The sequence below is a fragment of the Hyperolius riggenbachi genome, chromosome 11 (genome assembly GCF_040937935.1).
Source record: "Hyperolius riggenbachi isolate aHypRig1 chromosome 11, aHypRig1.pri, whole genome shotgun sequence".
Classification (NCBI taxonomy): Eukaryota; Metazoa; Chordata; class Amphibia; order Anura; family Hyperoliidae; genus Hyperolius; species Hyperolius riggenbachi.
Window position 1 is genome coordinate 215646051 of NC_090656.1, and position 22527 is coordinate 215668577.

General features: G+C 45.1%; 1 protein-coding gene across 1 annotated transcript in view; it reads left to right on the forward strand.

Annotated features, from left to right (window-relative positions):
* Positions 1 to 21738, forward strand: part of PRMT3 (protein arginine methyltransferase 3) — a 186546-nt gene extending 164808 nt beyond the window's left edge. Inside the window, exon 16 of the mRNA XM_068261584.1 lies at positions 21552 to 21738. Within this exon, the coding sequence (XP_068117685.1) occupies positions 21552 to 21661 (110 nt within the window). The 3' untranslated portion in view covers positions 21662 to 21738. The remainder of the gene's footprint in view (positions 1 to 21551) is intronic.
* The last annotated feature ends 789 nt before the right edge of the window (positions 21739 to 22527 follow it).

Here is a 22527-nt window from a genome sequence, read left to right on the forward strand (position 1 = left end):
ATTGACTGCCGTCTCTATGACGGCAGAGCCATGTGAGCTGGTCAGGAGCCGCTTTCATTGGCTACTGACCGTGTCTATCAATGTAGGCCAATGGGAGCGGCTTACATTGATAGACACGGCCAGGAGCCAATGAAACGGCTCCTGAGCGGCTCACATGGCTCTGCCGTCATAGAGACAGGCAGAGCCTGTGAGATGTGGTGAGACTCGTCGGGTTTGAGCGGCACAATCGCGGGGAGCGGTGGAAACGGCGGATGCGCGCTGCGGCGGCTAATTGAAATATATGCCCTGCCAGCCAGGAGCCCACCAAAACGGAGTAGATTTCAATTAGCTCGGTCCTTAAATAGTTAATAGCGCACACCACCCAGGTGATCAGCTGTTTTTGAACGACCAACGTGTCTATTGAAGTCGTTAAGGACTGTTTTCCGATCCTAATTGACTTGCGCAGATATTACCGCGATCGTGTAAAGGATTGTTTACACCATTGTTTCCAACGCCGCAAACGGCGCTTGCAAATTTGGCCAGGTGGATTGGGGAAACAATCGTTTGTCGGCACAGATCCCCAATCCATCTGTCCGTATCTGCCACTGGGTATGTTTAGCTTTAGTCCGAAACTTTGACCACCACTGGCCCACGCTGCAACTTGTAATATAAATATTATGTACAGTAGGTGCATGCGGGCTGCCCGATGCCTGCGCTGCTGCCGGATCTAGTCTGACAAGCCATCAGGCCCCCCTGTATGTATTTAGAGAAAAGAGCCTGTCTAATTCCCCCTCATCTTCAAGTAATCAAAGCGTAATTTGATCTCTCAGCTGTGTCAGCACAGAAATTTGGCAGACCCAGCTAATATGTAAAATATAAAAATTACATTACTAAAATAATAAATCCCTTTAATCCAGGAGCCTGAGTCCGTCCCCTTTAAAACTTATTTAAACTTCCTAAACATGAAAATATCAGTTCCTAGCCTTTTCAGTGAGTTGGAAAATGCAGATTTTAGCAGTATTTAGTTTTCCCTGTGAGTGAAAATGAATTTTCAGCTTTCTGTTCATTGACATTTATCACGGAACAGAAGTAAATCGACACGCTAGCTTAGTTGCCTATTAAAACTGCTGAGGTATAAAGAGGACCCCCGACAGGCTATTTGCAGGCACACAAAGTGGACAGTCCTCCTTTACGCATATTTGTAGGCTGTTTAAAGTGGACCTGTTGTGTCTACATGGCATAGGCCTCTTTTTTTATATGTTACAATGAAGTATTGATGCATCTGATTGTCCTGCAAATGGCAGCCATTCACTATTTCCATTCCTTAGGGGATTCGGGGATCGCTGTAATCTGTTGTGTGTTACAAGGGTTATGACTATGGTAAAGATTGGATTGTGAGCTCCTCTGAGGACAGACAGTGACATGACTGTGTACTCTGTAAAGTGCTACAGAAAATATCATACAGTTGAGTCACAGCCAGTATAACTGTATACATATATAGGTTTAAATATAAACTACATCTGTCAGTTGAGAAATAATAATAGATTGTGAGGGCCTCGGAGGACAGTCAGTGACATGACTACGTACTCTGTAAAGTGCTGCAGAAGATGTCTGTGCTGTATAAATACATAATAATTATATGTTAGGACATTAGACTTTGACTATGGTAGGGATTAGATTGTGATTTTTGCTGAGGACAGTCGGGGACATGACTTTGTACTTTGTAAAGTGCTGCAGAAGATATCAGTGCTATATACAGTATACATAATGATAATAATATGGTAGGACCTTAGACTATCACTATGGTAGGATTAGATTGTGAGCTCCTCTGAGGACAGTCAGTGACATGACTAAATGCTCTGTAAAGTGCTGCAGAATATGTCAGTGCTGTATTAACACATAATAATAATATGGTAGGATCTTAGACTATCACTATGGTAGGATTAGATTGTGAGCTCCTCTAAGGACAGTCAGTGACATGACTATGTACTCTGTAATGTGCTGCAGGAGATGTCAGTGCTGTATAAACACATAATAATAATAATATGGTAGGACATTAGAGTATGACTATGGTAGGATTAGAGTGTGAGCTCCTCTGAGGACAGTCAGTGACATGACTATGTACTCTGTAAAGTGCTGCAGAAGATGCCAGTGCTGTATGAATGCCCAGTAATATTGATAGTGATAATGGATAGAGAGTAGGGTCTGATCTTGGGGTCTCCTCTGTCACTTGTATTTGCACTGCTGGCGCTTCCCATTGAGCAGCAGCACTGCAGATCCTCAGCATTGTTGTTGGGAATTACACGTGTTTCATTTGGCTTAATCTGTAAGCAGATGGCACGCCGATCTCTGTAAGTTTATTTATAAGCCGACTTAAGTGGTCTCGAAGGGGCAAATAAAATAGCATAATAGGGTAATAATGAAATGTATTCTGTCCTAATCTCCCGGGTGCTGCGGTGCTCTCCTCTGGCAGCCGGAGGGGGGTGATAAGAGCAAGGTGAAGCGGCTCCGTCCCAAAAGAGCGTCTCTCCGCAGCCTCAGGGCCGGCCCAGCGCCGGGATACATCACTCATCTGATATCTACATGACTCTGATTAATTGTGTCGATCAGGCGAAGGGTTAGCGAGGCCCAGACTGCGCTCAGCTGCGCTATAAAGAGCAGATTGAAGGCTTAGCTGCTGCTTCCAAGCGGCAAATTATACATTGATTACCACTCCGCCGCTGCCGTAGCGTCGCACAGGCCTGCCAGACTACAGACTTAAAGGGGGACCCCGCTTTCATGCTAAAACCGATCATGTATTTATCAACACAGCTCAAATACTGGTCTGATTTAAAGCGGACCTGAACTCAGAACTTCCTCTCTGCTCTAAAAGATACGCAACAGCATAATAACCTTTAAAGAAAAACACTTTGTTGCAGCTGAGATAAATCCTAAAATAAATCTGCTGTGTCTACTTCCTGCTTTCATGGAATCAGGCATAGGGCTTGATTCACAAAAGAGTGCTAACCGTTTTCGCATTGCGCGCGATCGCGAATTTCCGCGTAAAACAATAACGGTTTTTGCACACAAACGCAAATTTTTGCACGAAATCGATATCATTTCCGCGTGAAAATTCGCGATCACGCGCAATGCGAACATTCGCGCGAAAACGGCCGTGCTAACAGTTGGCACTCTTTTGTGAATCAAGCCCATAGAGTTGACATCCTGTATTTACAAATTAGCTGCTTTGCTGAGGCAGCCAGCTGACACAGTTGAGAGATGTGATTAGTCACAGATGGGAGGAATTAGGCTAAATTCTGTAAATACACACAAGGTTGATTTCTCTCTGTTTTCTTTCTTTCCTGTGCAAGAGTTCAGGTCTACTTTAAAGGGACTTTTAACCAAGGATTGAACTTCATTCCAATCAGTAGCTGATACCCCCTTTCCCAATAGAAATCTTTACCTTTTTCTCAAATGGATCATCAGGGGGCTCTGTATAGCTGATATTGTGGTGAAATCCCTCCCACAGTGTGATGTCAGGACCATAGTCCTGTCAGTTTACTGTCTGTCAACCTTGTTGCATTGTGGTAACAGCTATTTCCAACTGCCAAGCAAGCAGTCTCCCTCTGTGCATAGAACTCTCAGTAATGAGCATTCCGTACAGATCACCTGGCAAAACTAAAGAGGTCACCACCAGTGAATTCAGAATGTAAATCAGGGAGTGGGAAGATATTTTACAATGGACAAACACTGACTAATGTATAAATTAATATGAAAAAATAAGCAATTTTGTTCATGATGGTATTTTCACTACAGTTTCCCTTTAACCACTTGAGGACCACAGTCTTTTCGCCCCTTAAGGATCAGAGCCTTTTTCTCCATTCAGACCACTGCAGCTTTCACGGTTTATTGCTCGCTCATACAACCTACCACCTAAATGAATTTTGGCTCCTTTTCTTGTCACTAATAAAGCTTTCTTTTGGTGCTATTTGATTGCTCCTGCGATTTTTACTTTTTATTATATTCAGCAAAAAAGACATGAATTTTGGCAAAAAAATGATTTTTTTTTTACTTTCTGTGCTGACATTTTTCAAATAAAGTAAAATTTCCTATACATTTGAGCGCGAAAGTTATTCTGCTACATGTCTTTGATAAAAAAAAACAAACCATTCAGTGTATATTTATTGGATTGGGTAAAAGTTATAGCGTTTACAAACTATGGTGCCAAAAGTGAATTTTCCCATTTTCAAGCATCTCTGACTTTTCTGCGCACCTGTCAGGTTTCATGAGGGGCTAAAATTCCAGGATAGTACAGATACCCCCCAAATGACCCCATTTTGGAAAGAAGACATCCCAAAGTATTCAGTGAGAGGCATGGTGCGTTCATAGAAGATTTTATTTTTTGTCACAAGTTAGCGGAAAATGACACTTTCTGACAAAAAAGAAAAAAAAAAGTTTCCATTTCTTCTAACTTGCGACAAAAAAAAATGAAATCTGCCACGGACTCACTATGCTCCTCTCTGAATACCTTGAAGTGTCTACTTTCCAAAATGGGGTCATTTGTGGGGTGTGTTCACTGTCCTGGCATTTTGGGGGGTGCCTAATTGTAAGCACCCCTGTAAAGCCTAAAGATGCTCATTGGACTTTGGGCCCCTTAGCGCAGTTAGACTTCAAAAAAGTGCCACACATGTGGTATTGCCGTACTCAGGAGAAGTAGTATAATGTGTTTTGGGGTGTATTTTTACACATACCCATGCTGGGTGGGAGAAATATCTCCGTAAATGACAATTTTTTATTTTTTTTTACACACAATTGTCTATTTATAGAGATATTTCTCCCACTCAGCATGGGTATGTGGAAAAATACACCCCAAAACACATTATACTACTTCTCCTGAGTACGGCGATACCACATGTGTGGCACTTTTTTGCACCCTAACTGCGCTAAGGGGCCCAAAGTCCAATGAGTACCTTTAGGATTTCACAGGTCATTTTGAGAAATTTGGTTTCAAGACTACTCCTCACGGTTTAGGGCCCCTAAAATGCCAGGACAGTATAGGAACCCCACAAATTACCCCATTTTAGAAAGAAGACACCCCAAGGTATTCCGTTAGGAGTATGGTGAGTTCATAGAAGATTTTTTTTTTTTTTTGTCACAAGTTAGCAGAAATTGATTTTAATTTTTTTTTTCACAAAGTGTCATTTTCCGCTAACTTGTGACAAAAAATAAAATCTTCTATGAACTCACCGTACTCCTAACGGAATACCTTGGGGTGTCTTCTTTCTAAAATAGGGTCATTTGTGGGATTCCTATACTGCCCTGGCATTTTAGGGGCCCTAAACCGTGAGGAGTAGTCTTGAAACCAAATGTCGCAAAATGACCTGTGAAATCCTAAAGGTACTCATTGGACTTTGGGCCCCTTAGCGCAGTTAGGGTACAAAAAAGTGCCACACATGTGGTATCGCCGTACTCGGGAGAAGTATTATAATGTGTTTTGGGGTGTATTTTTACACATACCCATGCTGGGTGGGAGAAATATCTCTGTAAATGACAATTATTTGATTTTTTTTTACACACAATTGTCCATTTACAGAGAGATTTCTCCCACCCAGCATGGGTATATATAAAAATACACCCCAAAACACATTATACTACTTCTTCTGAGTACGGCGATACCACATGTGTGACACTTTTTTGCAGCCTAGGTGCGCTAAGGGGCCCAATGTCCTATTCACAGGTCATTTTGAGGCATTTGTTTTCTAGACTACTCCTCACGGTTTAGGGCCCCTAAAATGCCAGGGCAGTATAGGAACCCCACAAGTGACCCCATTTTAGAAAGAAGACACCCCAAGGCATTCTGTTGGGAGTATGGTGAGTTCATAGAAGATTTTTTTTTTTGTCACAAGTTGGCGGAAAATGACACTTTGTGAAAAAAAAACAATACATATCAATTTCCGCTAACTTGTGACAAAAAATAAAATCTTCTATGAACTCACTGTACTTCTAACAGAATACCTTGGGGTGTAGTCTTAACAAAATGGGGTCACTTGTGGGGTTCCTATACTGCCCTGGCATTTTAGGGGCCCTAAACCGTGAGGAGTAGTCTTGAACCCAAATGTCTCAAAATGACCTGTGAAATCCTAAAGGTACTCATTGGACTTTGGGCCCCTTAGCACAGTTAGGCTGCAAAAAAGTGTCACACATGTGGTATCGCCGTACTCAGAAGAAGTAGTATAATGTGTTTTGTGGTGTATTTTTACATATAACCATGCTGGGTGGGAGAAATATCTCTGTAAATGACACATTTTTGATTTTTTTTTTTTACATACAATTGTCCATTTACAGAGAGATTTCTCCCACCCAGCATGGGTATGTGTAAAATTACACCACAAAACACATTATACTACTTCTCCTGAGTATGGCGATACCACATGTGTGACACTTTTTTGCAGCCTAGGTGCGCTAAGGGGCCCAACGTCCTATTCACAGGTCATTTTGAGGCATTTGTTTTCTAGACTACTTCTCACGGTTTAGGGCCCCTAAAATGCCAGGGCAGTATAGGAACCCCACAAGTGACCCCATTTTAGAAAGAAGACACCCCAAGGTATTCCGTTAGGGGTATGGCGAGTTCGTAGAAGATTTTATTTTTTGTCACAAGTTAGTGAAAAATGACACTTTGTGAAAAAAACTATAAAAATCCAATTTCCGCTAACTTTTGACAAAAAATAAAATCTTCTATGAACTCATCATACACCTAACAGAATACCTTGGGGTGTCTTCTTTCTAAAATGGGGTCACTTGTGGGTTTCCTATACTGCCCTTGCATTTTAGGGGCCCTAAACCGCGAGGAGAAGTCTAGAAAACAAATGCCTCAAAATGACTGTTCAGGGGTATAAGCATCTGCAAATTTTGATGACAGGTGGTCTATGAGGGGGCAAATTTTGTGGAACCGGTCATAAGCAGGGTGGCCTCTTAGATGACAGGATGTATTGGGCCTGTTCTGATGGATAGGAGTGCTAGGGGGGTGACAGGAGGTGATTGATGGGTGTCTCAGGGGGCGGTTAGAGGGGAAAATAGATGCAATCAATGCACTGGGGAGGTGATCGGAAGGGGGTCTGAGGGGGATCTGAGGGTTTGGCCGAGTGATCAGGAGCCCACACGGGGCAAATTAGGGCCTGATCTGATGGGTAGGTGTGCTAGGGGGTGACAGGAGGTGATTGATGGGTGTCTCAAGGTGTGATTAGAGGGGGGAAATAGATGCAAGCAATGCACTGGCGAGGTGATCAGGGCTGGGGTCTGAGGGCGTTCTGAGGTGTGGGCGGGTGATTGGGTGCCCTAGGGGCAGATTAGGGTCTAATCTGATGGGTAACAGTGACAGGTGGTGATAGGGGGTGATTGATGGGTGATTAGTGGGTGTTTAGAGGAGAGAAGAGATGTAAACACTGCACTTGGGAGGTGATCTGATGTCGGACCTGCGGGCGATCTATTGGTGTGGGTGGGTGATCAGATTGCCCGCAAGGGGCAGGTTAGGGGCTGATTGATGGGTGGCAGTGCCAGGGGGTGATTGATGGGTGGCAGTGACAGGGGGTGATTGATGGGTGATTGACAGGTGATCAGTGGGTTATTACAGGGAATAACAGATGTAAATATTGCACTGGCGAATTGATAAGGGGGGGGTCTGAGGGCAATCTGAGCGTGTGGGCGGGTGATTGGGTGCCCGCAAGGGGCAGATTAGGGTCTAATCTGATGGGTAACAGTGACAGGTGGTGATAGGGGGTGATTGATGGGTGATTGATGGGTAATTAGTGGGTGTTTAGAGGAGAGAATAGATGTAAACACTGCGCTTGGGTGGTGATCTGATGTCGGACCTGCGGGCGATCTATTGGTGTGGGTGGGTGATCAGATTGCCCGCAAGGGGCAGGTTAGGGGCTGATTGATGGGTGGCAGTGCCAGGGGGTGATTGATGGGTGGCAGTGACAGGGGGTGATTGATGGGTGATTGACAGGTGATCAGTGGGTTATTACAGGGAATAACAGATGTAAATATTGCACTGGCGAATTGATAAGGGGGGGTCTGAGGGCAATCTGAGCGTGTGGGCGGGTGATTGGGTGCCCGCAAGGGGCAGATTAGGGTCTAATCTGATGGGTAACAGTGACAGGTGGTGATAGGGGGTGATTGATGGGTAATTAGTGGGTGTTTAGAGGAGAGAAGAGATGTAAACACTGCATTTGGGAGGTGATCTGATGTCGGACCTGCGGGCGATCTATTGGTGTGGGTGGGTGATCAGATTGCCCGCAAGGGGCAGGTTAGGGGCTGATTGATGGGTGGCAGTGACAGGGGGTGATTGACGGGTGATTGACAGGTGATTGACAGGTGATCAGGGGGGATAGATGCATACAGTACACGGGGGGGGGGGGGTCTGGGGAGAATCTGAGGGGTGGGGGGTGATCAGGAGGGAGTAGGGGGCAGATTAGGGACTAAAAAAAAAATAGCAGTGACAGGGAGTGATTGATGGGTGATTAGGGGGGTGATTGGGTGCAAACAGTGGTCTGGGGGGTGGGCAGGGGGGGGGGTCTGAGGGGTGCTGTGGGCGATCAGGGGGCAGGGGGGGGGAATCAGTGTGCTTGGGTGCAGACTAGGGTGGCTGCAGCCTGCCCTGGTGGTCCCTCGGACACTGGGACCACCGGGGCAGGAGGCAGCCAGTATAATAGGCTTTGTATACATTACAAAGCCTATTATACACTTTCCGTGCGGCGATCGGGCAGCTAGTAACCCGCCGGCGCTTCCGAACGGCCGGCGGGTTACAGCAAGCGGTGGGCGGAGCCAGTCCCCGGCGGCTGATCGCGTCACAAATGACGCGATCGCCGCATAGCCACTCCCGCAGCCGCCCCCGCCGATGGGCGTATTGCGGTCGTTTGGGCCCGGACTTTGCCGCCGCCCATCGGCTGGGGGCGGTCCTTAAGTGGTTAAAGAGAACCCGAGGTGGGTTTGAACAATATTATCTGCATACAGAGGCTGGATCTGCCTATACAGCCCAGCCTCTGTTGCTATTCCAAACCCCCCTAAGGTCCCCCTGCACTCTGCAATCCCTCATAAATCACAACCACGCTGCTGACAAACAGCTTGTCAGAGCTGGCTGTGTTTATCTCTATAGTGTCAGTCTGCTGCTCTCCCCGCCTCCTGCAGAACTCCAGTCCCCGCCTGCATCCCTTCCCTCCCTGCTGATTGGAGGGAAGGGACAAGGGCAGGGACCGGAGCTATGCAGGAGGCGGGGGAGCAGCTGAGACTGACACTACAGATGTAAACACAGCCTCACAGCATGGCTGTGATTTATGAGGGATTGCAGAGTGCAGGGGGACCTTAGCGGGGTTTGGGATAGCAACAGAGGCTGGGCTGTATAGGCAGATCCAGCCTCTGTTTGCAGATAACATTCTTTAAAGGGAAGGTTCAGGGTGGCTCTTAAAAAAATAAAAATGCCCATCCACTTACCTGGGGCTTCCTCCAGCCGTGGGCAGCCAGGACGTGCCCTCGGCGCCGCTCCGCAGGCTCCCGGTCCCCTCCGGTGGCCGGCCAGGCCGCCTGCCAGGTCGTGCTCTTCTGCGTTTCAAAATGCGCCTCACAGGGGCGCGCTGACGTCATCGGACGTCCTCCGGGCTGTACTGCGCAGGCGCAGAACTACTGCGCCTGCGCAGTACAGCTCGGAGGACGTCCGATGACGTCAGCACGCCCCCGTGAGGCGCATTTTGAAACGCAGAAGAGCCCGACCTGGCAGCCGGCCTGGCCAGGTCGGGTCGGCCACCGGAGGGGACCGGGAGCCTGCGGAGCGGCGCCGAGGGCACGTCCTGGCTGCCCACGGCTGGAGGAAGCCCCAGGTAAGAGGATGGGCATTTTTATTTTTTTAAGAGCCACCCTGAACCTTCCCTTTAAACACACCTCGGGTTCTCTTTAAAGAGGCACTGTAATAATAAGCTAAACAAGCTACATATGGTAAACAATTGATATTGGTAAATGATAGCTATCCACCTTGATATTGATCATTTGCCACATCACCCAGATCAGATCTTAGAAGAGACCTAGTTGAATATCCCTCTCTCTTCTGCAGCCTCTAGCTTTATACATAGAGTTACAGATTACCCAGCAAGCTCATGGTGAACCAGAACGCCTAGGAGTGTGTAAGGAGCTAAAAGGGACCAAAAAGCCTCCTTACTAAAATGCTATGCAAAACAAAAAGTTTGCCTTCTTAAAACAGAAGGCGATTGTAATTATTCAAGTTGAAGTGAGCTCTGAGGTGTTCCACAATGCATCACTTTATACCACTTCCTGTTAGGGATGGTCCCTCTGTGCATATTATTATTAACTAGCTGGTTTCCCAGGTATGTATTTGGCTGATGTTGGCTCCGTCCACTTTTCTAACCCTAACGCACGACTCAATGACCTAGTGTGTGAGCTTTGCAGTGTTTGGCATCAATAATTTGCATTGAAATGAAACAAATCTGATTGGCTGTGGCTCCACCCTCTTTTCTGAATTTGAACCCCAGTCACCCAATGACCAACTGTACCAGGTTTTAAGCTTGTGTCCTTAACAGTGCAAGAATGGCAGCAATTGAATATTCCCCTTGAAAAGCAATGGATTGGCTTTTGTAGGCTCCACCCTCTTTTATGAATATTAATCCCAGTCACCCAGTGACCAACTGTGCAAAGTTTGAGAACCCTACCGTTAACAGTGTAAAAATGGCTGCAGTTTACATTTTCCCAGTGAAATTTGTATTTGTCTCCTCCCACTGATGACCCAGCATTGCCTGGGTATGTATTTGGCTGGTGTTGGCTATGTCCACTTTTTCTAACAGTAACAGACAATTACTTAAAGAGAACCCGAGGTGTGTTTGAAGAATGTTATCTGCATACAGAGGCTGGATCTGCCTATACAGCCCAGCCACTGTTGCTATCTCAAACCCCACTAAGGTCCCCCTGCACTCTGCAATCCCTCATAAATCACAGCCTTGCTGTGAGGCTGTGTTTACATCTGTAGTGTCAGTCTCAGCTGCTCCCCCGCCTCCTGCATAGCTCTGGTTCCTGCCCCGTCCCTTCCCTCCAATCAGCAGGGAGGGAAGGGGTGCAGGCGGGGACTGGAGTTCTGCAGGAGGCGGGGAGAGCAGCAGACTGACACTAGAGATAAACACAGCCAGCTCTGACAAGCGGTTTGTCAGCAGCGTGGCTGTGATTTATGAGGGATTGCAGAGTGCAGGGGGACCTTAGGGGGGTTTGGGATAGCAACAGAGGCTGGGCTGTATAGGCAGATCCATCCTCTGTATGCAGATAATATTCTTCCAACCCGCCTCGGGTTCTCTTTAATTACTCAATGACCACATTTGTGAGCTTTGCAGTCTTTGGCATCAATAATTTGCATTGAAATGAAACAAATCTGATGGGCTGTTTGTGTCTCCACCCCTTTCCTGATTTTGAACCCCAGTCACCCAATAAATAACTGTAACCCAGTTTGAGGCTTGTGCCATTAACAGTGCAAGAATGGCAGTAATGAAATACTTCCCTTGAAAAACAATAGATGAATTTTGATTGGGTTTTGTAGGTTCCATCCACTTTTATGAATAATAGCTGATGAATCGGCGTTGCCCGGGTATGTATTTGGCTGGTGTTAGCTCCGGCCACTTTTTTTTAACCCTACACATTTGTGTTAATGACCAAGTTTGTGAGCTTTGGGGTCTTTGTCATCAATAATTTTTATATTCCCATAGAAATTAAACAAATCAGATTGGCTGTTTGTGGCTCCGCCCCTCTCCAGTATTTGAACCCCAGTCACCCAATGACCAACTGTAGCAGGTTTGAGGCATCTGTTATTAACAAAGCAGAAATGGAAGCAATTTAAATATTTCCCTTGAAAATCAACAGGTGAATTTTGGTTGGCTATTATAGGCTCCACCCACTTCCCATATTATTAATCTCAGTCACCCAGTGACCATCTGGGCAAAGTTTGAGAACCCCTGCCATTAACAGTGTAAGAATGGCTGCAGTTCATATTTTCCTAGTGAAATTTGTTTTTGGCTCCGCCCACTTTTTGTAACCTTGACACACAGTCACTCAATGACCAAATTTGTGAGCTTCGGGGTCCTTGGTATCAATAATTTGTAATTTACCAGTGAGATGAAACAAATCTGGCTGTTTGTAGCTCCACCCCTTTTCTGAATTTGAACCCCAGGGACCCAATGACCAACTGTACCAGGTTTGAGGCTTGTGCCATTAACAGTACAAGAATGGCAGCAATTTAAATTTTCCCCTTGAAAATCAACAGGTGAATTTTGATTTTCTTTCTAGGCTCTACCCACTTTTCTGAATATTAATCTCAGTCACCCAGTGACCAAGTTGTAAACTTTTGGGTTTCTGCCATCAAAATTGTATGAATGGAAGCAGTTTATCCAGTAAAGTAATCTGATTGGCTGTTTGTGGCTCCACCCCTTTAGTGGATTTGAAACCCAGCCACTTCATGACCGACTGTAGCCAGTTTGAGACCTCTGCCATTATTAGTGTAAGAGTGGCAGCAGTTTCAATATTTCCCTAGAAAATCAATAGGTGAATTTTGATTAGCTGTTGTAGGTTCCACCCACTTTCCTGAATATTTATCCCAGTCATCCATTGACCAACTGTGTCACGTTTGAGAACCCTGCCAATAACAGAATGGCTGAAATCAATCTAACAAATCTGATTAGCTGTTTGTGGCTCCACCCCATTTAGTGAATTTGGACCCCAGTCACCTATCAGGTAAGAGGCCTCTGCCATTAACAGTGTAAGAATGGTAGCAATGTAAATATTCCCCTTGAAAATCAATAGGTGAAATTTGATTGGCTGTTGTTGGCTCCACCCACATTTCTGAATATTAATCCCAGTCACCCAGTGGGCCACTGTGTCAAGTTTGGGAACCTTGCCATTAACAGTGTAACAATGGCTGCAGTTTATATTTTCCCCTGGAAAAAATGTAGTTGTTGGTTCAGCCCACTTTTTGTAACCTTGACATACAGTCACTCAATGACCAAGTTTATGAGCTTTGGGGTCCTTGGTATCAATAATTTGTATATTCCCATTGAAATTAAACAAATCTGGCTGTTTGTGGCTCCACCCCCTTTCCGAATTCGAACCCCAGTCACCTAGTGACTAACAGTAACAGGTTTGAGGCATCTGCTATTAACCTCCTGAGCGGTATGGACGAGCTCAGCTCATCCATCACCGCCGGAGGCTGCCGCTCAGGCCCTGCTGGGCCGATTTTTATCAAATAAAGTGCAGCACACGCAGCCGGCACTTTGCCAGCCGCGTGTGCTGCCTGATCGCCGCCGCTCTGCGGCGATTCGCCGCGAGCAGCGGCGAAAGAGGGCCCCCCTAGCCGCCTGAGCCCTGCGCAGCCGGAACAAAAAGTTCCGGCCAGCGCTAAGGGCTGGATCGGAGGCGGCTGACGTCAGGACGTCGGCTGACGTCCATGACGTCACTCCGCTCGTCGCCATGGCGACGATCTAAGCAAAACAAGGAAGGCCGCTCATTGCGGCCTTCCTTGTTTATTATGGGCGCCGGAGGCGATCGGAAGAACGCCTCCGGAGCGCCCTCTAGTGGGCTTTCATGCAGCCAACTTTCAGTTGGCTGCATGAAATAGTTTTTTTTTAATTTAAAAAAAACCCTCCCGCAGCCTCCCTGGCGATCTCAATAGAACGCCAGGGAGGTTAACAGTGTAAGAATGGCAGCAATGTAAATATTCCCTTTGAAAATCAACAGGTGAATTTTAATTAGCTGTTGTAGGCTCCACCCACTCTCTTGAATATTCATCCCATTCACCCAGTGACCAACTGTGCAAAGTTTGAGAACCCTGCCATTAACTGTGTAAGAATGGCTGCAGTTTATATTTTCCTAGTGAACTTTATTTTTGGCTCCACCTACTTTTTGTGACCTTGATACACAGTCACTCAATGACCAGATTTGTGAGCTTTCAGGTTCCTGGCATCAAAAATGTGTGAATGGAAGCAGTTTATCCACCAAGAAAGGCTGATTGGCTGTTTGTGGCCCCGCCCCTTTAGTGACTTTGGACCCAAGTCACTCAATGACCGACTGTAGCAAGTTTGAAGCCACTGCCATTAACAGTGTAAGAATGGCAGCAGTTTTAATATTCCTCTTGAAAATCAATAGGTGACTTTTGATTGGCTGTTGTAGGCTCCACCCACTTTCCTGAATATTAATCTCATTCACCCAGTGACCAAGTGTGCCAAGTTTGAAAACCCTGCGATTAACAGTGTAAGAATGGCTGCAGTTTACATTTTTCCATTTAAAATGAATGTCTGAAATTTCATTAGCTGTTTCATGCTCCGCCCACTTTTCCTGGATTTGTAACCTTGGTTACCAAGTGACCAACTGTGCCAAGTGTGGGGACTCTGACTCAATTACTGTGAGAATGGTAGCCTGTTCCATTTTTTTCTATTGACTTGAATGAGTGGACTCTGATTAGCTGTTTGTAGCTCCGCCCAGGTGTGCAGGCGGGACGCGAGACCTCCAGAACATATCATCCCAGGTAGTAAGGGATCTGTATACCAAGTTTCGTTCAAATCGGTCAAGGCGGTTTACACACACACACACACACACACACACACACACACACACACACACACACACACACACACACACACACACACACACAACACACACAGTCTCTCTCGCACACACACACACACACACACACACACACAGTCTCTCTCGCACGCACGCACACACACACACTCTCTCTCTCTCACACACACAGTCTCACACACACACACACAGTCTCTCACACACACACACACACACACAGTCTCACACACACACACACACACACACACAGTCTCACACACACACACACAGTCACACACACAGTCACACACACACACACTTTTTGATTCATGTTTGTGGCAGTAATATGAAACCCACACAGACATGGGGAGAACATACTAACTCCATGCAGGTAGTGCCCTGGCTGGGATTCAAACCGAGGACCCAGCACTGCAAGGCGAGAGTGCTAACCACTACGCAACAGTGCTGCTGTGTATCAAACTCTCAATAACAAACATTCCGTACAGATCACCTGGCAGAATTAAAGATGTCACCACCAGTGATACATTTCAGAATGTAAATCAGGGAGAGGAAACATTTTACAACAGGCAAACACTGACTAAATAGTCTATAAATGAATATTGTAAACAATAAGACATTTTATTCATTATGTTATTTTTACTGCAGTTCTTCTTTAACCACTTTGCATCCAGACCTTATTTCCCCCTTATGGACCAGAGCAGTTTTGACATTTTAGCTATGTCCTTAATTTATCAGCAATAACTTTATTCCTACTCACGACACTTAAATGATCTTTATATGTTTTGTTTTTCAAGACTTACTAGACCTTCATTGTACGGCATTTTTCCCTTGAACAACTTGGGTTTTTTGTATTTTAACCACTTTCCCCCCGCCCGTACGAATTTCTCCGTCCCTTTTTCCATCCTTTAACCCCTAGGGACGGAGAAATCCGTACTTTCCGCGCTCCCGCCGTTGCCCGCGCTCCCGCTCATAAACACGCCGCCCGCCGCTAGTAAACACGCCGCCGCCCGCTCGCCCGGAGATCAATGAACGGGAAAATCCATTCCCGTTCGTTGATCTAAGCCCCGCAATGATCCGCTGCTCTCCGATGGGCAGCGCGATCATTGTGAAAAAAAAAAAAAAACACTCACAGCCTCCTACTACTTCCTGCGAGCATCCGGAAGGACGCTCGCAGGTCGCAATAAACAAAAAGTTACTGTTGCCATCTTGTGGCCAAATAGTAAAACTACACCCTAAGCATTTTTTACATAGAAATAAATTGGTGTTACACAAAAAAATTAACTCATTACCTCCCACACTCCCCATTTTTTTTTTTTTTTTTTTGTAATTAAAACATTTTTAAAAAATTTACAATTAAAAAAAATACATAAATAGTTACCTTAGGGACTGAACTTTTTAAATATTTATGTCAAGAGGGTATAACACTGTTACTTTATAAACTATGGGCTTGTAATTAGGGATGGACGCAAAACTGAAAAAAAATGCACCTTTATTTCCAAATGAAATATTGGCGCCAAACATTGTGATAGGGACATAATTTAAACGGTTTTAAAACCGGGACAAAAGGGCAAATAAATTTCATGGGTTTTAATTACAGTAGCGTGCATTATTTAAAAACTATAATGGCCGAAAACTGAAAAATAATTAATTTTTTTCCCACATTTTTCCTATTTTCCCATTAAAACACATTTAGAATAAAATAATTCTTGGCATAATGTCCCACCTAAAGAAAGCCTAATTGGTGGTGGAAAAAACAAGATATAGTTCATTTCATTGCGATAAGTAATGATAAAGTTATAGATGAATGAATGGAAGGAGCGCTGAAAGGTGAAAATTGCTCTGGTGGTCAAGGGGTAAAACCCCTCAGTGGTGAAGTGGTTAATGGGAAAAAGAGGAAAAACATAAAAAAAACACATTATTTCTCAGTTTTATCAATTCCAGTATAAAATAAAAAGCACTAATGTAAATAAAAAACACAAATTTTGTTTGGCTATTTCTACCGTTTCACAAAACGTAAATTATGTTCCTGTCACAATTTATGGTGAGGAAATTTGATTCTGAAATAATTGTACAGTGTGTATTTTTCACTATGAACTGAGAAAATAGAAGTATTTCTAATGGTAAAAATCAATCTTATTGGCTCAGGGAACATATATTTCCTTTCACCAATTAGACAGTGCCGAAGGTTTTGCACAGGAGCAAGCCTAATCCTGCACAGCACTGCTTCAGCTACAAGACGTATATCTAAGTCCTCGTGGCTTAGATGAAGTCACAGAGGACAGATATTCTGTGGTGGTGGAAAAAGTGGTTGTTACATAGTTACATAGTTATTTTGGTTGAAAAAAGACATACGTCCATCGAGTTCAACCAGTATAAAGTACAACACCAGCCTGCTCCCTCACATATCCCTGTTGATCCAGAGGAAGGCGAAAAAACCCTTACAAGGCATGGTCCAATTAGCCCCTAAAGGGAAAAATTCCTTCCCGACTCCAGATGGCAATCAGATAAAATCCCTGGATCAACATCATTAGGCATCAGTGGCGGCTCCAGGAAATTTTTTTAGGGGGTGCTATGCAGGTGCTGGACCAATTTCCGGGGGAGCTGACGACCGGCAAAAAATGGGTGTGGCTACAACCTGCGGCGCGGCGCTGCGGAAAAAATGGGCGTGGTCATGACCGGATGAGGGCGGGGCTAACTGTAATTTAAAGTGAACCCAGGGTGAGAGTGATATGATGGCTGCCATATTTATTTCCTTTTAAACAATACTAGTTGCCTGGCAGCCCTGCTGATCTAATCGGCTGTAGTAGTGAACTGAATTACACCAGAAACAAGCCATGCAGCTAATCTTGTCAGTTCTGACAATATTGTCAGAAACCCCTGACCTGCTGCATGCTTGTTCAGGGTCTATGGTTGAAAGAATAAGAGGCAGAGGACCAGCACGGCAGCCAGGCAACTGGTATTGCTTAAAGGGAGATAAATATGGCAGCCTCAATATTATTCTCACCTCGGGTTCCCTTTAAAAGTGCAACGCAAAGACAGAGGGCCCAAGTTTTGGTGACCCTTTTCCCAGAAAATTCACATAATTGTGCAGGTTTTCTCAAGAAAATACACGTAATGTGAGCAGATTTTAACAAAAAACACGTCCAATGACCCCAATATGCACAATCGTTATCAGATATGGCTCCAATATGCACAATCGGTAGCAGATATGACCCCAATATGCACAATCGGTAGCAGATATGACCCCAATATGCACAATCTGTAGCAGATATGACCCCAATATGCACAATCGGTAGCAGATATGACCCCAATATGCGCAATCGGTAGCAGATATGGCCCCAATATGCACAATCGGTAGCAGATATGGTCCCAATATGCACAATCGGTAGCAGATATGGTCCCAATATGCACAATCGGTAGCAGATATGGTCCCAATATGCACAATCGGTGGCAGATATGGTCCCAATATGCACAATCGGTAGCAGATATGGTCCCAATATGCACAATCGGTGGCAGATATGGTCCCAATATGCACAATCGGTGGCAGATATGGTCCCAATATGCACAATCGGTGGCAGATATGGTCCCAATATGCACAATCGTTATCAGATATGGCCCCAATATGCACAATCGGTAGCAGATATGACCCCAATATGCACAATCGGTAGCAGATATGACCCCAATATGCACAATCGGTAGCAGATATGACCCCAATATGCACAATCGGTAGCAGATATGACCCCAATATGCACAATCGGTAGCAGATATGACTCCAATATGCACAATCCGTAGCAGATATGACCCCAATATGCACAATCGGTAGCAGAAATGACCCCAATATGCACAATCGGTAGCAGAAATGACCCCAATATACAGAATCCGTAGCAGATATGACCCCAATATGCACAATCCGTAGCAGATATGACCCCAATATGCACAATCCGTAGCAGATATGACCCCAATATGCACAATCCGTAGCAGATATGACCCCAATATGCACAATCCGTAGCAGATATGACCCCAATATGCACAATCCGTAGCAGATATGACCCCAATATGCACAATCAGCATCACCTGAAAAAGAAAAGAAAAACCCATTTACTCACCTACAGCCAGAAGACCTTCTTTCCCGACCTCCTGTCCCGAGTCCCGACCTCATTGTGGCGCGCAGCGCCCGCGCGCCCACGATCCTCTTCCTTCCCGACGTCACGACGAGACTTCCTGCCTGCATGCAGAGAGCAGGGCTACGGGAATATGGCCGTCCGAAGCCATGCACTGCAGACTCGAAGTCTGCAGAACAGGGCTCCGGGCGGCCATCTTACTGTAGCCCTGCCTGCTGCTCCGTGCTGCCGCTGTGTGAACTGACTTGGCGTCTTTTAGACGCCTGAAGTCAGTTCACTCCAGGGGGTGCTTTGGGGGTGCTTGGACAATTCTAGGGGGTGCTCGAGCACCCCCTTGCACCCCCCTGGCGCCGCCCCTGTTAGGCATTACCTAGTAATTGTAGCCATGGATGTCTTTCAACGCAAGGAAAGCATCTAAGCCCCCTTTAAATGCAGGTATAGAGTTTGCCATAACGACTTCCTGTGGCAATGCATTCCACATCTTAATCACTCTTACTGTAAAGAACCCTTTCCTAAATAAATGGTTAAAACGTTTTTCCTCCATGCGCAGATCATGTCCTCTAGTCCCTAGGTTCTCAACATGCGGTACGCGTACCCCAGGGGGTACTTCTGATGGGTCCAGGGGGTACTCGGGCTTGATATACTTAACCAAGAATAACAAATTTAGAGATTTAAAAAATTATAATTCTTATTTAAACTACATCAAATGAGTATTTTAGCTAATTAAAAGCAATAATAAATGCTTGCACATTGTTTAGAACCAATTATCATGTACTACGATTAAATATATATTTGTCAAGGGGTACTTGTAATCATGTTTACTATGCTAGGGGGTACTCGATGAGTACAGGGTTTTAAAAGGGGTACACACTTATAAAATGTTGAGAAACACCGCTCTAGTCCTTTGAGAAGGCCTAGGGACAAAAAGCTCATCCGCCAAGGTATTATATTGCCCTCTGATGTATTTATACATGTTAATTAGATCCCCTCTAAGGCGTCTTTTCTCTAGACTAAATAAACCCAGTTTATCTAACCTTTCTCGATAAGTGAGACCTTCCATCCCACGTATCAATTTTGTTGCTCGTCTCTGCACCTGCTCTAAAACTGCAATATCTTTTTTGTAATGTGGTGCCCAGAACTGAATTCCATATTCCAGATGTGGCCTTACTAGAGAGTTAAACAGGGGCAATATTATGCTAGCATCTCGAGTTTTTATTTCCCTTTTAATGCATCCCAAAATTTTGTTAGCTTTAGCTGCAGCTGCTTGGCATTGAGTACGATTATTTAACTTGTTGTCAATGAGTACCCCTAAGTCCTTCTCCAAGTTTGATGTCCCCAACTGTATCCCATTTATTTTGTATGGTGCTAGACCATTAGTACGTCCAAAATGCATGACCTTACATTTGTCAACATTGAATTTCATCTGCCATGTATGTGCCCATATAGCCATGCTATCCAGATCCTGTTGCAATATGACACTATCTTCCTGAGAGTTGATGATTCTGCACAATTTTGTATCATCTGCAAAAATAGCAACATTGCTCACTACTGCATCTACTAGGTCATTAATAAATAAATTAAAGAGCACTGGACCCAGAACAGACCCCTGTGGGACCCCACTGCTAACAGTCTCCCATTTTGAGTACGATCCATTGACCACAACTCTTTGTTTTCTGTCCATTAGCCAGTTCCCTATCCATGAACACAGACTCTTCCCCAGTCCTTGCATCCTCAACTTTTGCACCAGACTTTTGTGGGGAACAGTGTCGAAGGCCTTTGCAAAGTCCAAGTATATCACATCTACAGCATTCCCAATATCCATATTCGCATTCACTACCTCATAAAAGCTGAGCATGTTAGTCAAACAGGACCTGTCTTTAGTAAACCCATGTTGATGCTGAGAAATAAGATTATTTTCTACTATGAAGTCATGTATAGTATCTCTTAGTAACCCCTCAAATAGTTTGCATACAACTGATGTTAAACTTACAGGTCTATAATTTCCTGGATCAGATTTTTTGCCCTTCTTAAATAATGGGAAAACGTGGGCTGTACGCCAATCCACTGGGACTCTGCCAGTTGCAAGAGAGTCACAAAAGATAAGATAAAGGGGTTTATCTATAACTGAACTTAATTCCCTTAGGACCCGAGGATGCATGCCATCCGGGCCAGGTGCCTTGTCTATTTTTAATTTATTTAGTCTTGCCTTCACTTCTTCCTGCGTTAAGTATTTAATATTACAGTTAGAAGATTGAGACTTTTCTGCCTCTGTAGTTTGCAACAGTGCTGTTTCTTTTGTGAAGACAGAAGCAAAGAAAGCATTTAATAACTCTGCCTTACCTTGGTCATCCACCATTGAGTTCCCATCCTCATCCTTTAGGAGTCCTATACAGTCAACCTTTCTTTTTTTAGAGTTAATGTACTTGTAAAACTTTTTTGGGTTAGATTTGATATCCTTAGCGATTTGTTTTTCAGCTTCAATCTTTGCCAGCCTAATTTCTTTTTTACAATTTTTATTGCACTCCTTATAATTGCTTAGTGCAGCCTCGGTCCCCTCCTGTTTTAAGACCTTATAGGCATTCTTTTTCCTCTTCATTTTATCTTTAACCTTTCTATTCATCCATAGAGGCCTTTTTTATTCCTAGACATTTTGTTTCCATATGGGATATACACACTACAGTATTGATTGAGTATAAGTTTAAAAGCTTGCCATTTCCCTTCAGTGTCTTCCCCTTGTAGTACATTATCCCAGTTCACCAAACTTAGTGCCTGCCTAATGTGTGTCTGGTATAACTGCCTGCATTAGCAGCTTGAGCAGATCTGGCTCATTGTGTCTTTTATTTTGTTTTCCTGCAGGTGACGTGTTGATGGGGAAAATATCTGTGCGGAAAAACAGGAAGGACCCGCGTTCCCTCATTATTACACTTACTCTGAACAACGTAACACAGACCTACACTCTTCAATAACTGCGAAAAGCTAAAAATAGAAAAAACTTTGGGACTTATTTTTTATAAAGTTAATGAAATAAAGTTATTAAATATCATCTTTGTTGTGTTGAATGAGCAGGTAAGAGTTCACCCTCTGTTCCTCTATTCTGGTCTGGTATGTCGGCTCCTCCACCAGGGCCAGATATAAACGACAGAGGGTCCCCTCACTGGACCCCCTCCTAATGGGGAGATCGCTCCCCTCACTTGTTCTCCTCCTCATTGGGAAATCCCTTTCCTCACTGGACCTCCTCCTCATGGGGAGATGCCTCCCCTCACCTGGCCTCGGCCTCATGGGGTAATCCCTCCCCACACTGGACCTCCTCCTCATGGGGAGATCCCTCCCCTCACTGGTACTCCTCCTCATGGGGAGAGCCCTCCCCGGTACTCCTCCTCATGGGGAGATCCCTCCCCTCACTGGTCGTCGTCATCCTCATGGGGAGATATCTCCCCTCACTGGTCCTCCTCATGGGGAGATCCCTCCCCTCACTAGTTCTCATGGGAAGATCCCTCCCCTCACTGGTCCTCCTCATGGGGAGATCCCTCCCCTCACTGGACGTCCTCCTCATGGGGAGATCCCTCCCCTCACTGGACCTCCTCCTCATGGGGAGATTCCTCTCCTCACTGGACCTCCTCCCCATGGGGAGATCCCTCCTCTCACTGGACCTCCTCCTCATGGGGAGATTCCTCTCCTCACTGGACCTCCTCCCCATGGGGAGATCCCTCCCATCACTGGACCTCCTCCTCATGGGGAGATCCCTCTCCTCACTGGTTGTCCTCCTCATGGGGAGATCCCTTCCATCACTGGACCTCCTCCTCATGGGGAGATCCCTCCCCTCACTGGTCCT